This window comes from Nannospalax galili, unplaced genomic scaffold (genome assembly GCF_000622305.1).
Source record: "Nannospalax galili isolate Female #2095 unplaced genomic scaffold, S.galili_v1.0 scaffold777, whole genome shotgun sequence".
NCBI classification, from domain to species: domain Eukaryota; kingdom Metazoa; phylum Chordata; class Mammalia; order Rodentia; family Spalacidae; genus Nannospalax; species Nannospalax galili.
This window is the reverse complement of record NW_008341810.1, coordinates 3,540,929-3,555,914: the sequence shown is the minus strand read 5'-3', so window position 1 is coordinate 3,555,914 and position 14,986 is coordinate 3,540,929. Positions and strand designations below refer to the sequence as shown.

The following is a 14,986-nucleotide window of genomic DNA, read 5'->3' as shown; positions in this document are numbered from 1 at the left end:
TTGAACTCAGAGATCCGCCTGCCTCTGCTTCCCAAATGCTGGGATTAAAGGCGTGCACCACCACACCCAGCTATGGTTGCACAAAAAATTATTTTATTATATTTTTGTGTATGAGTGTATTGCCTGCTTGTATGTAAATGCACCTGTGTCATGCAATGCCTGTGGAGGTTAGAAGAGGGTGTCAGATCCCCTAGAACTGGAGCAACAGACAGTTATTAGCCATAATATGGGTGCTAGAAATTGAACCCGGGTCCTCTGGAAGAGGAGTCAGTGCTCTTAACTGCTGAGCCATCTTGCCAGCCCCCATGGAAGTGTTTTAATATTTCTCAATCTAATAGGCAATAGGCCTTCCCTGGCTTTAACCTACCATTGTATTTGGTTAAATGGTAGTTTTGATAGGATGTGTCATACACAGGTTCATGTGCTGAAGGCTTGGCTCCCACTTGGTGGGTGAAATAATTGAGATGGTGATTAGATCATGAGAGCTTTGCCTTCATCAGTGAATTTATCTGTAGGTAGATTCATAATTAGATGGCATTATTAGGAAGTAGTGGAAACTTCTGGAGGTGGGATCTAGTTGGAGGTAGTAGGTCATTGTGTGCGATGGCTTGAATGAGACTTTCTCCCATAGGCTCCAGGTATTTGAACTCTTGGCCCTAGTTGATGGTACTGTTTACGGAGGAAGCATGTCACTGGGGGGTAGGCTTTCAGAGTATATAGCGTTGCCCACTTCTAGTTTTGCTCTCTCTGCTTTCTGTGTATGCTTGAAGATGTGAGCACTCAGCTTTCTCCTGTAGCTGCCTCCTGCCATGCTTCCCCACCATGATGGGCTCCTGTCCCTCTGGAACCATAAGCCAAATAAACTGTTTCTCCTATAAGTGGCCTTGGTCATGGTGTTTATTCACAGCAACAGAAAAGTAACCAAAATATTAGGAGTGTGTTCTTGGGAGGTATAGATCATCCCAGGCTCCTCCCTTTGACTCTCTTTGTTCCCTCGTCACATGAGGTAAGACATGATCCACCACTATTATCCATCCCTGAGGATGTTCCACCTCACCATAGCCTACAAACAGCAGAGCAGCTGGATGGATATAGGTTAAAGCCTCTGAAACTATGAGCCAAAATAAGTCCTTCCTCCTTTAAATTGTGTCCCTCAGAATTTGGTCACAGCAATAAGACCACTAATTAGCATACATGGTGACTCTCAGGCCTTCAATAGTTATCTATAATTAGAGAGTTTTGTGATGATTTGATGAGGAAACACCTGCAAAATTCTCCCTGAAATGCTTGATATGTGGCAAGTGCACATTAAATGTTAGTTTATATGACTATTGATAAGATTTGTATTTCAGGGATGGTGTGGCTTAGTGGTAGAGTGCTTGCATAGCATGCTCAAGGCTCTGAGTTCAACTCTCAATACCACCACAAGAAGAACAACAAAACAGTGTTTCGGTTGAGTTCAACAAGTACTGATTATGCACTGACTGTATACTAGGCAGTGTACTGGGTGCTAGGGAGTCAGAATTAGCATGACACAGTCCCGCCATCAGGAGGTTATTTTTAGCAGAGCTGACACACTCTTTTCCATTCTCCTTCTTTTCCTTATGAAGGAATATGGAGGGTCTCCAGTGTTTTCATATCTGTCTTGATGGTTATAGCCTTTTCTTCTACACTAGATACTCTTAACATTTCTTGGGAATGATTTCTTTAGGAAATCTCTAATGCTATGGTTTGGTTTAAGTGACCCATGAATTCACAGGTTACAAACCAAAACCAAAACACTGGTGAGCATAGAGGCTTGAATTTAGTTGATTTTAGTAAGATTAAACCAAAAGGCTCGGTTAATGCTTGTCTAGTGTTCTTTTTCAGAACAGAGAATCAGGGAATGATGTCTGGTAAAAAATCCAGAATCGCTACTTACGGTAATTTGTTTGCAAAGATGACCATTATCAAATACTTCTCCTCTTTCCAAACATGGTGTGCTGGATAGTTTTAGTGTCAACTTGACACACCTGGGTTGAGAGAGCCTCACTCGGGGAATTGCCTCTATTGGACTGGCCTGTGGCCATGTCTGTGGGGCATTTTCTTGATTGTTGAGTAATGTGGGAGGGCCCAGCCTACTGTGGGTAGTGCCACCCCTGGGCAGGTGAGCCTGTGTTGGATAAGAGAGAAAGCTGAGCAGGGGCCAGTAAGCAATGTTCCTCCATGGCCTGTGCTCCAGATCCTGCCTCCAGGTTCCTGCCCTGAGTTCCTACCTTGGGCTCCCTGATGAACTGTGACCTGGGAGATGTAACATAAATAAACCTTTTCCTCCCCAAGTTGGTAGTGGTCAGAGTATTTTGTCACAGCAATGAAGAAACAAGCTAGAACACATGGCTTCACCACACCCTCATCTAGAGCTGACTCTATCCCTCTACCTACCCCTTGAATCTGGATGGACCTGCCTGTGACCTCTTAGACTAAAAGAATATGGTGGAAATGAATCTACAACAGTCCAAGGGCCAGCTTTTAGAGGACTCATGACTTCTACTTCTGAAAGATGGCTCTTGAGAGCGCTCAGTTGTGAGGTTGTCATAAACCCAATGTGGAGTTGGGATTAGTCCTCTAGCTGACAGCTTCTGGGCCTGCTAAGTGTGCAGTCAATAGCCAAGTGAATTGTCATTCACTGGAGCCAGCCCTCTTAGACATCCAGGTCAGCTGAACCTTCAGATAACCATAGCTCTAGCCTCTGTCAAGATACTACCCATGAATGCATCACATGGAAACCACCCTGCTGAGCCCCCCCATCCCGTAAAACTATGAGACAATAAAAAAATGGATGTTTAAGCCACTAATTCTGGGGTGGCTTGTTGCATAGAAATAAGTGTCAGAATTGTGCTCTTCATGAACTTCAAAGATCTTCAACTTTAAACACAGGAAGTCAGTGCAGAAATGTTAAGTTCTGAGCTCTAGCCACAGTACTTTCACTAACATGCTCTGTGGCCTTAGGTATATCGTTCAGTTACTCTGGGCCTCTATTTCTTCTCTTACACAATAAGGGGTTTGTATTTCTTTTTTCATACTATTTTTATTTTATGTGTGTGAGTGTATTGCCTGCATGTGTGTAAGTATACCCATGTTGTACAAAGCCTTTGGAACTCAGAAGAGGGTGTCGGATCCCTTGGAAATGGAGTTATGGATGGTTGTTAGCTGCCATGTGGGTTCTGGGAATGGAACCTGGGTCCTCTGCAAGAGGGATCTTAACTGCTGAGCTGTCTCTCCAGCCATGGGGTCTGCATTTCTAAGAGACCTCATGCATCTAATGTGTCGAGGTTCTGTCATCTTTTCTTGGAGGACTTTATGTACAGCTTTATGTAGAGTTCCACTCAAGTATAAACTTAATTTCACTGAGTCACAGGCCTTCCAGATCATCTGGTCCAATTTGTTCACTGTAGAGATGAGGACATTAAGTCACATAGAAACTAAGATGCCGAGGACTCTCCCCTCACTGTCCAACCCACTGCTTTTAAAACAAGTTTCATCTAGTTACTATTCCCTTTCTCTTGGACAGAGGTTGTTGCTTCCTCTATTTCAAATGTTCTAGAATTTAATGAATAAACTTGCTCAACTCAAGCTTTCTGCATCTTTTTAGATGTCAATCTTGGCCTCTTCTTATCTTTTCTAATGGACCTGGTCTGCATTTTAAAAACATTTTTTTCCAAAGATGAAAAAATACAACAATACATACAAACATAAAGTTTACTTTTTTAAAAAATGTATGACTGTTCATATGTGTGCAGGTGCACGTGTGTGTTCATATTCTTGGTTGCCTCTCTTTGGGTACTGTCCTCTTTGTTTATATGAGTTGAAGCACTGTAAGGGATGTCACCAAAGACTGATAATTTCTGTCTCAAAGATGCAATTAAAGTGATCAGGTCACACACAGCATTTAAACAGCTGCCCTAGTATACCCACAGACCATGGCCTTGGGCTTGAGATAAACTCCCCTTTTTGTACCCCAAGACCAAGCTAGTCTTGGGAGCTGAAGGTTCCAGAAGGCCTTGTACAATCAAAATGGAATGTAGCCAGGTGTGGTGGTGTATGCTTTTAAATCCCAGCACTCAGGAGGCAGAGGCAGAGGCAGAGGCATTTGGATCTCTGTGAGATGGAGGCCAGTCTGGTCTATATGGCAAGTTCCAGATGGGGCTTCAGGGAGGCTCTGTTTAAAAAAAATAAAAATAAAAATAAAATTTATGCAGAAGGCAGGAGCCAGTGCTGGTAATATTTGTCTGAGGTAGGATTGAAGGGCCAGTGACACCCCTTGGCCTGGAATTGGATCCTAGTGCCATTTTAAATTTTGCTGGTGCTAAGGATGGAACCCAGGCTTACATATGCTAGGCAAGCACTGTACCATTAAGCTATTTGCCTGCCCTTGACATGTTGACTCTCCTGTGTCAATCCAATTGCAAGCTACACAGCAAGGCCTGGCTCAGAGAAACAATTCCCAAACTGTGAAAACAGTTTGGCCACAGCCGCACCAGAGAGATTGCTATTGACTGAGTGCCACATCAATGGACAAATGTCATGACCTGGTATGAGGGCTGGGGGACAGAAATCTGTTCTGAAGGACAGCCTAATGGGCAATAAACCTTCTACCAACGTCAGCCGTTTCTGTGGAGGGCCACCTTTTCACCCTCTCCATCAAATGATTCTTGCACAGTGCAGAAGCAAACTATTTTTGTCACTTCCCTATCTAATACTGGCACACAGTAGGTTCTAGAGGATGCTAATTCTCCCCTGCCCCTCCCCCTTTCCATTCACATAAACCGGATCACATCTGCTGAGTAGAAACTGGCCCCCACCCTCAGACAAAAATGAGACAGGAGGCCAATGGAGGTGATCCTATTTTGGACAGTCATCAGCTTTTTAACTTTTTCTCAAGTTTTCCAGAGCGACAGGGTCGGTCCCTTTCCTGGCCTGCAGGAGAGGCCAGTGGCTCCCAAGTCAGACGTTTCTATTTTCAGCTCCCCAAGTCCAGAGAGCAGTCACCTCCCTCAATGAAGGCCAGGCAGCCAACCCGCCAGCAGCTCTGGGCCTGTGGCTTCTCTGCGTTTCTATTTCCATAAATTTACATCAAATTTGTGCTGAATCATACCCTCACTCCCCACCCGAAGAAATGAAACACATTATCAGTAAGTTCAACAAATTTGAATAATTTGAGCGCCAAGTGACTTTGCTTGACTTTTCCACTTAACTCCTTCCGTGGGCCTGGGCGGGGCTTCATCCACTTTCCACCACCGCCTGGGGTTGAATTTTCCCCTGAGTCCAAGGTCTTTACTTGCGGGCCCAGCCTCTCCCTCTTCCTCTCATCAGGTGCGAAGGCCCTGCCTCTCCCGCTGTGTCTGGCTTCCTACCGCCCCCCCCAGCCCCAGCCCCCTACTTCCTGGCATTTCTCTTTTCCTCCTGGCCCCTGGACCTCCTTCTCCTAACCTCGGGGTCTGGGAGCCGCTCTTCGGCCTCCGCCCCTCCCCTTCGCTGCCTCCCGCCACGCCCAAGCCGATCCTGCCCAGCCGTGATGACAGTTGCGGTCCCCAGCCTGTCAGGCGGCCATCAGCCCCACTCAGTCACCCGGAGGACGTCGGCGCTGTTCAGCTGGAAGTGGAACCTCCTTCCACCCCCAGCTGCCGGGCTGATTGGCAGCCAGCGGGGCTGGAGGAGGACAGCCTGGGCAGGGTTGCTGCTGGGCAGGAAGGGCCTAGTGGCAGAGGCAGGGAGGCCCCGGAACTCCGTGGCTAATATACAGGCCTTGCCTAGAATGAAGAAGCAGGCGAATCCTCTCTAACCCTCTGCATCCCTCCCGGACCCTCTGCGGCCAGGCTGCTGGCCGCCTCGGGGGAAATGATGGATGAAGTCCCACACAGTGCTCCTAGACAGAAGCCTGGGAGTCTTTTTTTTTTTTTTTCACAGAACCGAGGCCACTGGCCCTGTGGACCTCATGTCTCAAGGCTCTGCAGGAAGCCCAGTTACAGTGAACACCCGGCCCGGCCATTCCCAGGTTCCAGCCAAAATCAAGAGCAAAGGAAGTTAGCTTTGTTTTGTTGTGTTTTTCCTCCCTAGCAGGACCTGCCAAAATGAACCTCCTTGACAAGAACAAGAGCCAGGAACAGTGAAGCCTTGTAGAGCTAATTAAACCCATGTACACATGCTTATAACCCACAGCCATTAAGAATCATTTTCTTCCCAAATTGGGTTTCTTAATTCAGGAAGAAGAAAAGGCACTGGGTAAAGAACTGGCTGTGGATATTGTCTCAACTGTTCAGAAGGGGCGGGGACAGTATCTCCCATGGAGATCTGCCTCCTTTCATTTAATAAGAACTCTGACAGGTGGCCAGAATCCAAACTGAAAATTCTGTGTGGGGAAGTGTCAAAAGCTCTGCTTTCTCTGTGTCTGAAGCTGCTGGGACAGGGCCAGAAGATCTTGCTTATCAGCAGAGAACTCATACTGAGGGACTTAAGTCTCTAACCCTCAGCTCAAGGCGTCTTTTCTGTCTCAAGCTCCCCACAGTTCTTTTTTTGTTATGTTTTTGTCCGTATGCACTGATTGAATTTCCTTAAACTATCCTGGAGTTTCCATATCTAAATCACTCGCTGACTTTTAAAAGTAAGAAGTGTCATTCAAAAGCATCTAAATACTCTTGTCGCCATAGGGTCGTAGAAATAAATCAATAAAACTGGCCCTGGGGCTATGAATACATATGGAGAAATTGGGTCCCCAGAGATGATTTTTCAGAAAACTAAAGTGATGTGAAAATAGAGGCTAAAGCCAGTGTTTTAATATTTTTACCAGGGTGTCAAGTTAAATAAGACTGTCTAGCCCAGTGCACATGGACACTGGGTAGGACATTTTAGGGACTGCTTTTGTCCAAGGTAAAGATAGTTGGTGAGTGATTTTATTTTTTCTTTGAAAACAGTTAACCACAATATAATTAGCTTTGTTTGTACCAGCCTGGGCTACTGTTGATGAGGTGTCTAGAGGCCTTCTGCTATAGGTGCCTAGAAGCTTAAAGTGGATTTAATTATTATTATTACTCAATGTCAGGCCACATAAATGAAAAGAGATAAAAAAAGAATTGCTTGCAGCTCCTCTGCCTTGATCTGTGATTTCATCACATCTTATCAGCTGAGCAGGTGGGAGCTGGCACTGGAGGCTTAAAACCTCCAGGAAAACCCAGGAGCTCAGGATGCTGTTTCAACTGCATGGAAGGTTTCTCAATATGCTGTGTGTCGGGGGTGTGTGGAGGGGTAGCATAGAGACCTGCCCACTTCCATTTCCTCCCGATTTTACTTTTAAATACCTTGCTAACTGTCTGAGCCACAGAGAGTGACTTAAAGGTTCATGGTTTCCAAATGAAGACTCCTTGGCTCTTAGCAGTTCATTGATTGTCTGTCCTGCTGCCTAATACACCAGTGACAGCTCCATACAGCAACAGAGCTGAAAGACTCAGCTAAACCAGGTACCCAGGAGGGGCTTTCCCACCTGAAGGCCAGCAGGGAGCAAGGCAGATGGCCCAGTTCTGCCCATTCTCCCTACAGTCTGTTTCATCGACAGGTCAGAACGGAAGCAGATGGTTTGCTAGAGGGCAATATATTGGCAGACAGTACCTTGCTTTTTAGGTAGGAGACAGGCTTTAGGAGCAAGTGTTTGGCACTGAATTAATTAACCCTAGGTGTTCCATTGAGAGATGGATGACCTCTTTCCACCTCCTTAGATTGCAAAGGAGCTAGGTGGCCTGGAATGGTCAGAAGACTTAGCTGTACACCATCCATTTCCTTTTTCTCTTGTTATCTAGAGCATTAGTTTGCAAACCCTCAGTGTTCTTGACCTTCCCCAGGATGAGAACAGGTAGGTCCTTCTCCTACCCCCTGGCCTGTCAGAGTCTATTGTAGAAGCTCTGATTCTAGGCACAGTTGCTTCTTTAAGGGATACAAGGGTGAGTTCAGCCATCCAGGCCCTTCATCAATAGTGCCATCACCAGTTATCTGCTGATATATACAAGACAGGCCCAAAATATGGTGGCTTAAGTAACTGATTTACTACATGAGCCTGTGGGTCAGCAAATTGGGCAAGGCTCAGCTGGGCAGTTCTACTATCCTCAGCTGGGCTCACCCATGTACCTGTGCTCAGTTGGGAACCTCATTTACACATGATGTTTAGTTGGCAGTTGGCTCTTGGTTGCCTGGGAGTCAGTCCTGTGACATCCACTAAGTCATTCTGAACTTCTTTCCATGAAGGTGATCATGGATTCCCAGGAGCACTATACAAGACTAAGTTTCACCTAAGTGCTTAATGACTTTTATTTTATAATGCAAACATTGCTTTGGTCTAAGGGAGTCACAGGACTGAGTTTAGAGTTAGCGGTAATGGAAGGGACTGGAGGGACCGCCATCTTGCAGTCTGCCATTCCAAGTGAAAAGGCTAAGCACAAAGCTGGGAATTTTCCACTCTAAGGCATGGTAGTTCATTTTCAGGTTTTATAGCATGCAGATCCTAGTTGACCCTCATGTGATAAAAGGGCTGCCATCTATCTCACAGGATTGATCCCCGATCAATGGGTTCTGTAAATTGTAAATACACATTATCTATGAGGGCTTCCATAGCTGTAAGGTGCATTCACAACCTCTCAGACTCCTGCTAGTTTGCAGTTTTCCCCAAGCATGGAAAGCTTTCTGTTGGTGATTTATGAGGGGAATCATATGGCACTGACGTCAGAATCCCCTCCCTCTGGAATTCTCTACTAGTCTTCCCTCTATTTAAAAAATATTTTATTATTTTTTATTTTATGTGTTTGAGGGTATTGCTTCCATGTATGTAAATACTACCCCCCCTGCCAGTCATGCAATGCCTGCGGAGGTCAGAAGAGGGCGTCAGATCCCCTGGAACTGGAGTTGGAAGGTTGTTAGCTTCCATGTGGGTGCTGGGAACCAAATCCAGGTTCTCTGCAAGAGCAGCCAGTGTTCTTAACTGCTGAGCCATCTCTCCAGCCCCCTAGTCTTCCCTCTTAAGAGTCTCAGTTTGATGGCATTATTTTTAACACCTCTCTTCACTCATGCTAAGTCCAAACCTCAGAGCTTTGGGTCCTATTCAGAATGTAAGCTTTTATTCTCAATTTTTGCATTTGCTTTCTCTTTATGACAGCTGATAAAAAAGCAAATCTTGGCAGTTTTAAAAACAGTTTTAACATATAGTATATGTGGTTCAGGTACTCAAGAAAAATGTTTGGCATCTACTAGGTGCCAAAATTGCTCCAAACCTTCCCCAATTAAAACAATAACGAAACAAACAACAACAACACCGTGCCCTGAAGGATCTTTTATTCCCGCGGTGAAAGCCTGACCACGGCAGGGGGATGACTGGAATGGGGGGACTTGGCTTCTTGGCGGGGTGGCACCCACCTGTCCCCCAAAGGCCGGGGAATGCTGGGGTCTGGAGTCGCGTGCCGTCTCCCTTCTCTAGGAGCCCCGATCCGGGATCCCAGGGCGAGGTTGTAGGCCACCGGGCCGGGCTGAGCTGCTGCCAGGCCGGCTCCTCCTCCCCTTCCTCCGCGGAGGCTGACGTGGAGGCAGCGGCGCGGGCGACCGCGGGAGGCGGTGGAGCGGCGGCTGGGAGGCGCGGGGCCCACTCCGGGCTGCGCGGAGCCGGGGTGGCGGCGGTGGCAGGAGCAGCGGGAGGAGGGAGGCGTCCGTGCAGCCGGCCCGCGCTCGCAGGAGGCGGCCATGGATGGCGACAGGACCGAGAGCGACTGGCAGGGGCTGGTGAGCGAGGTGAGGCCGAGGCGCCGGCAGGGCGGGTGGGGCCTCCGGAGCCGCCGCAGCCGGGCTCGCAGTCCCCGGGAGGCCAGCGGGGCAGGGACCCGCGAGGACGCGCACCAGGTGGCCGCAGTGCGAGCTGCAGGTGCGTGGTCCTCCCCGCAGTTTCCGGTCTGCGGGGGCGCCACGGTCTCCCCGCGCCATCTGGTGCCAGGCTCTGGGGAAGGTTTTGGCCTAGGACAGCCAGGTTTTGGCCTAGGATAGGAGAGGCATAGGTTCTGGGAGGGGAAAGAGCCAAGCCCCACCTGCAGGGCAGGTCACCACTGTTTTGGAGGCAAGTGACTAGATGATGCCTGGTGAAACGGAAAGGTGTCGCCCGGGGGCAATCTGGGCCCTTGGGTAACCCTGGGCCAGGTGGCATAATCTGCAGCCCCGTGGTTTTGAGTGAGAGAGTTGGGCATCCTCTAACCGTAGGTCTATCCACTCATTCCATTCACTCAACCCCTGTTTCCAGCACCTACTGTGTGTAAGGGGGGTAGCCATTTCTGGAAGGAATGAGACAGGTGCAGAAGTGATTCGACTGGTGTCCTCCCTAGAGATTGTGCCAGGAACACGTCCAGGGTGCACTTTCAGATTCCTGGACTACCTCCTCTTCAATCCAGCCTGAGTTGGCTGGCTTCTTCAGGTGAGAGGGACACTGATCTCCCTCATCTCCCCCAAGTAAGTTGCTCTACATCACCACCATCTGTGCTGTCAGTTCCTCAAGTTACCAAGTCAGTCCATGCCCAGTGTGTGTAGAGCATTGAATTCTGGGTATAGATTCTGCTGTAGTTTAGTTTGCTTAGCATTGGTTTAGCAATTGAAAACTTTTCTGACTACCTGTAAGATGATATACTGTGTTACAGCCCATCTGCGTCCAACTGTCAAGCTTTAAGTCAAGGGACAGATCTACTGGGGTTCTTGTCTCTGGGTCCATAAAGAATCATCCATTAAGGATGGTTAAAGAGGTTGGAGGATGTTTTCCATGGAAATCTAGTGCTGGACTCTGAAGTAGCAGTAAAATATTCACTGTTCCAAAAAATATGTGTCAAATGACTATTAGAAGTCAGGGATACTAGCTGGGCATGGTGGTGCACACCTGTAATCTCAGCACTTGGAAGATGGAGGAGAATCAGGAGTTCAAGGTCATCCTCTGCTACATAGTTCAAGGCCAGCCTGCTTTACATAAGACCTTATCTACAAACAAACAAGAAGTCACGTATATGATTGGGTGATTAGACTTTAGTGGCCACCAAGTTAGATGATACCTTGTGCTCCTCCTGTGCTCATAGAACACCTGAGATTTCCTGGTACAGTCTGGGAAAAAAGTCACTCAGTAAACAATAAAGGCATACTGAGGAAGGGAGTGTAATCAAATGCTAAATGTACCAGGTATCCCTTGAGGGTACCTCCCAGTGGGTGACTGTTTATTTTGTGCTGACCACAGTGGACAGTAGTTATTGGTCTCCTCCTTGGGTGGTATGTTGTATTTGGTTCCCTGTTGCCAATGCCTCTACCTTGAGCTCTGTACAGGAAAGGTGATCAATAAATGCTTGCCGAATAAATCCATGGATCCTGAAATGACTCTTTTAAGAGCTGTCCTGTCCATGTCAATTGAGTTCCAACCTTTTGATATGAGACATGACACTCGAAAACCATGCAATCAAGTTACATGGGAAAAAGGTTTTTTTTTTTTTAAATAATTCTATAATGTTTTAAGTAAGTTCATGATGTTGAGGCTGCCTCTTAGCTATCCTGGGTCACACCCTCTAGAGTAATGGAATTTGCTTTTCATAGATGTTCATTAAAAACCTGGAGTGCAAAAATGAGTGGAACTTGCTTTCTTCCTTAGTAGTCTTTCTTGACTGTGTCCTTCATGCCAACAATTTTACAGGAAGCAGTATTTTCCTTAGTTATCTGAGCCTCATTCTACAACATACTAAGGAATCACCTATATAGTGTGGGAACTGGCGCTCAGGTAGATCAGTGAACTTGCTCCAAGTCTCATAGCTGGTAACTGGAGGAGGCATGATTTAAACTCTCATCTACCTGGCTCTGGGCCCTGATTGGAATCACAATGCAGTGCGTTGTATTTTTAATATCAGTTCATCTATCTACACTTTCCATTAGATGGGATGTTTCCCAAGGCAGGGTACCATATATTATCCATCTTTGAATCCCCAGCAACTGGATCAGCTTTCTCAACATATGGCCTACAGATCAGAATCATTTTGGATGCCCATGAGAGTACAAATTAAATGGACCGTGTCCTCCAGATATCCACAGATATGTCCAAATTCTAACCCCAAGTAGCTGTTCAGGGGATTTTATTTAGGTAGAGTCTTCGAAGATATAATCAAGTTGAGGATCTTGCAATGAAATCATCTTGCATTTAGAGTAGGCCTTAGTCTAATGGCTAGTGTCCTTATAAGAGAAAGGACAGAGAGTGAGAATGAGAGTGAATGGGGAAAGAGAGAGAGAGAGAGAGAGAGAGAGAGAGAGAGAGAGAGAGAGAGAGAGAGAGAGAAACACTGAGACCTAGGACTAAGGTATTGGAGGACAGACACAGAGAGGACAAACATATGAAGACTGGGAGAGATTGGAATGGCGTAGCCACCAGCCAAGGAGTGCCCACTACCTTTTTTGTTTTGGACATCTGGCCTTTCTAACTGGAAGAGTAAGTTTCTGTGGCAATTTATCACAGCAGCTACAGGAAATGAACACACCTACTGCTGGAAAGTGCTGGGAGGTATGGCCTCAAGTCTGTGTCTCACAATCTCAGCTGCCCAGGGAACCACCTGCCCACTCATTTAGCTGGCAGCGTTCCTTGTGTGTAGACTGGGCCTGGTATCCAGCCAAGGATTCAAGGAAAAGTATGGCTGGTGGCTGGTGGCATTACTAAGAGATTTGGGGACTTGGAGAGATGGTTCAGCGGTTAAGAGCACTGGCTGCTTTTGCAGAAGACTTGGGTTCAGTGCCCAGAACACATGTGGTGGCCAACAACTACCTGTAACTCAAGTTCCAGGAGATCCAATGCCCTCTTTTGGCCCCTATAGTCATTGTTTGCACTTACATACATGCAGGTAAGACACTTATATACATAAACTATTAAAAAAAAAAGTTTTGGGGATCTAGAGGAAGGACCTGGGAAAGACTTCACTGAACATTTGGTCAGGGCCAAATGGGATTTGTGAGGGGATCTTGTCTCTTCTTGGGTAAGTTCAGGTCTCTGCTCCCACTTGGGTCTTCTTGCCTGAAACCCTGTTCTGTCTTTCAGTTGGTTCCTCCACTGGTTCGGATATGATTTTCATTAAAAATGAGCCTATATCTGGGTGTGGTGGTACATACCTTTATTCCCGGCACTTGGGCAGGGGGCAAAGGCAGTTGGATCTCTGTGAGTTATAGGTCAGCCTGGTTTACATAGTGAGTTCTAGGACAGCCAGGACTATATATAATGAGACCCTGACTCAAAACAAACAAACAAAAACAACCGACAGAACTCAGGCTTATTTTCCCATTTTAAGTTTAACCAGTTGAAGTTATAGCCTCCTCTCAAGCCCTAATGTAAATACTCCTTACATGTAAAAGAGGCATGGCAGATGCTCTCATCTGGAAATTCAATGACTGGGGAGGGGAAGATGTCTCCTCATTGCCACCTGTGGTGTGCTTGCTACCTTAGAGAAACTACAAAAAATCCCCACCACCACTACCAACAAAAAACCTTGCACATAATTGGTGACTGTATTTGTGGGATTAAAAATATGGTTATCTGTATTAATTACTTTTCTGTCTCTGTGACCAAATTACCTGGCAAAGACAGCTTAAAGGAGGAAAGGTGTATTTTGGCTCACACTTTTGGAGGGTTCATTCATCATGGCAGGGAAGGCATGGTGGAACAGTGCAGTTCATATCATGGTGGGTGAAGAAGCAGAGAGAAGAGAATGTAAGCCCTTTGCTGGCTTTCTCCTTTAACCTCTTTTTATCAGTCCAGGCCCTTGCTCCATGGGATGGTGCTGCCCACATTCAGGGTGGGTGTTTCCCCCTTTAGTTAATCCGCTCTGAAAATGCTCACACAGATATGCCCGTAGTAGTGCCCCTGCCAACCTCCTCAGTGATTCTGAATGCTGTCAAACTGATAAGGTTAACTACCACATCTTGCAGCCTACAACCCTAGTATAGACTATGCCTAATTCAACCACAACATTTGGTTTTGGCTGGTTAATTGGAGAGCAATGGATCTCATTGACTTTGAGCATGTAATGTACAGTGGTTGTGAGGCAAACAGAAGACTGGGAACCCTGGGCTTCGGCCCAAAGTCCCTGCTTCTTGATAGTGAGAAGGTGAGCCAGTGTAGATAGAGTTCAGCACTGTTATCAGTTAAGGTGAAGACAGCATTAGGTTTTAGTGTTGACTCAGACTCTGAAGATATGAAGATACTTGGGGGTGAGCCTTGGCTCTGCTGCTTGCTTGGTACAAATGATCAATGTCCCAAGTCAAAGTGGTTAAACTTGGAGGGAGTTTCTTGGCTAACACTATGGATTGAATTGTGTTCCTTCAGAAGATATGTTCAAGCCCTGCCCCTCAGTGCCTGTGATCATGACTTTATTTGGAAGTAGGGTCTTTGTAGATGCAGTGAAGTTAGGATGAATTCCTACTAGATGGATTCTAACCCACTGTCTAGTGTCTTGGATTAGACACAGAGATACACAGAGGTAGGACAATGTAAAGTCACAGGGGAAGGATGACCAAGTGATGACCAAGACAGAGTTTGGAGTTGTCAGCTACAAGTCAAGGAACACCAACTAAAAGCCGATCTAGGCAAGGATGGGCCTAGATACATATTGGGGAACCCAGTCCTGCTGACACCTTGATTTGGATTTCACTCATCCAGGTCTATGAGAGAATTAATTTATATTGTTTTAAGTCACTGAGTGTTTAGTAGTTTGTTATGACTAGCCCTAGCTAATATGTCCAGTAATTCCTTGACTGAGTGGACATTTTGCATAGGTGAACTCAGCACACAAAGGATGTTTTTCTTCCATCTTTGGACTTCCTTGTTTCCTAGTCAGCCTTTCATCTCCTTGACTTGAGTTCAAGTCTGAGGAGACCCTTTGTAATAGGTCTCACAAAACCCCAGGACATTTTAAGTCTCCTTAATTTT

General features: G+C 46.4%; 1 protein-coding gene across 2 annotated transcripts in view; it reads left to right on the top strand.

Moving 5' to 3' along the window:
* The first annotated feature begins 9,340 nt into the window (after positions 1–9,340).
* The window catches only part of Ccdc149 (coiled-coil domain containing 149), a 114,482-nt gene continuing 108,836 nt past the window's right edge, over positions 9,341–14,986 (top strand). For both annotated transcript variants that reach the window (XM_008837330.3, XM_029565538.1), the window contains exon 1: positions 9,341–9,801. In XM_008837330.3, coding sequence (XP_008835552.1) covers positions 9,754–9,801 — 48 coding nt within the window. In that variant the 5' untranslated portion in view covers positions 9,341–9,753. The remainder of the gene's footprint in view (positions 9,802–14,986) is intronic.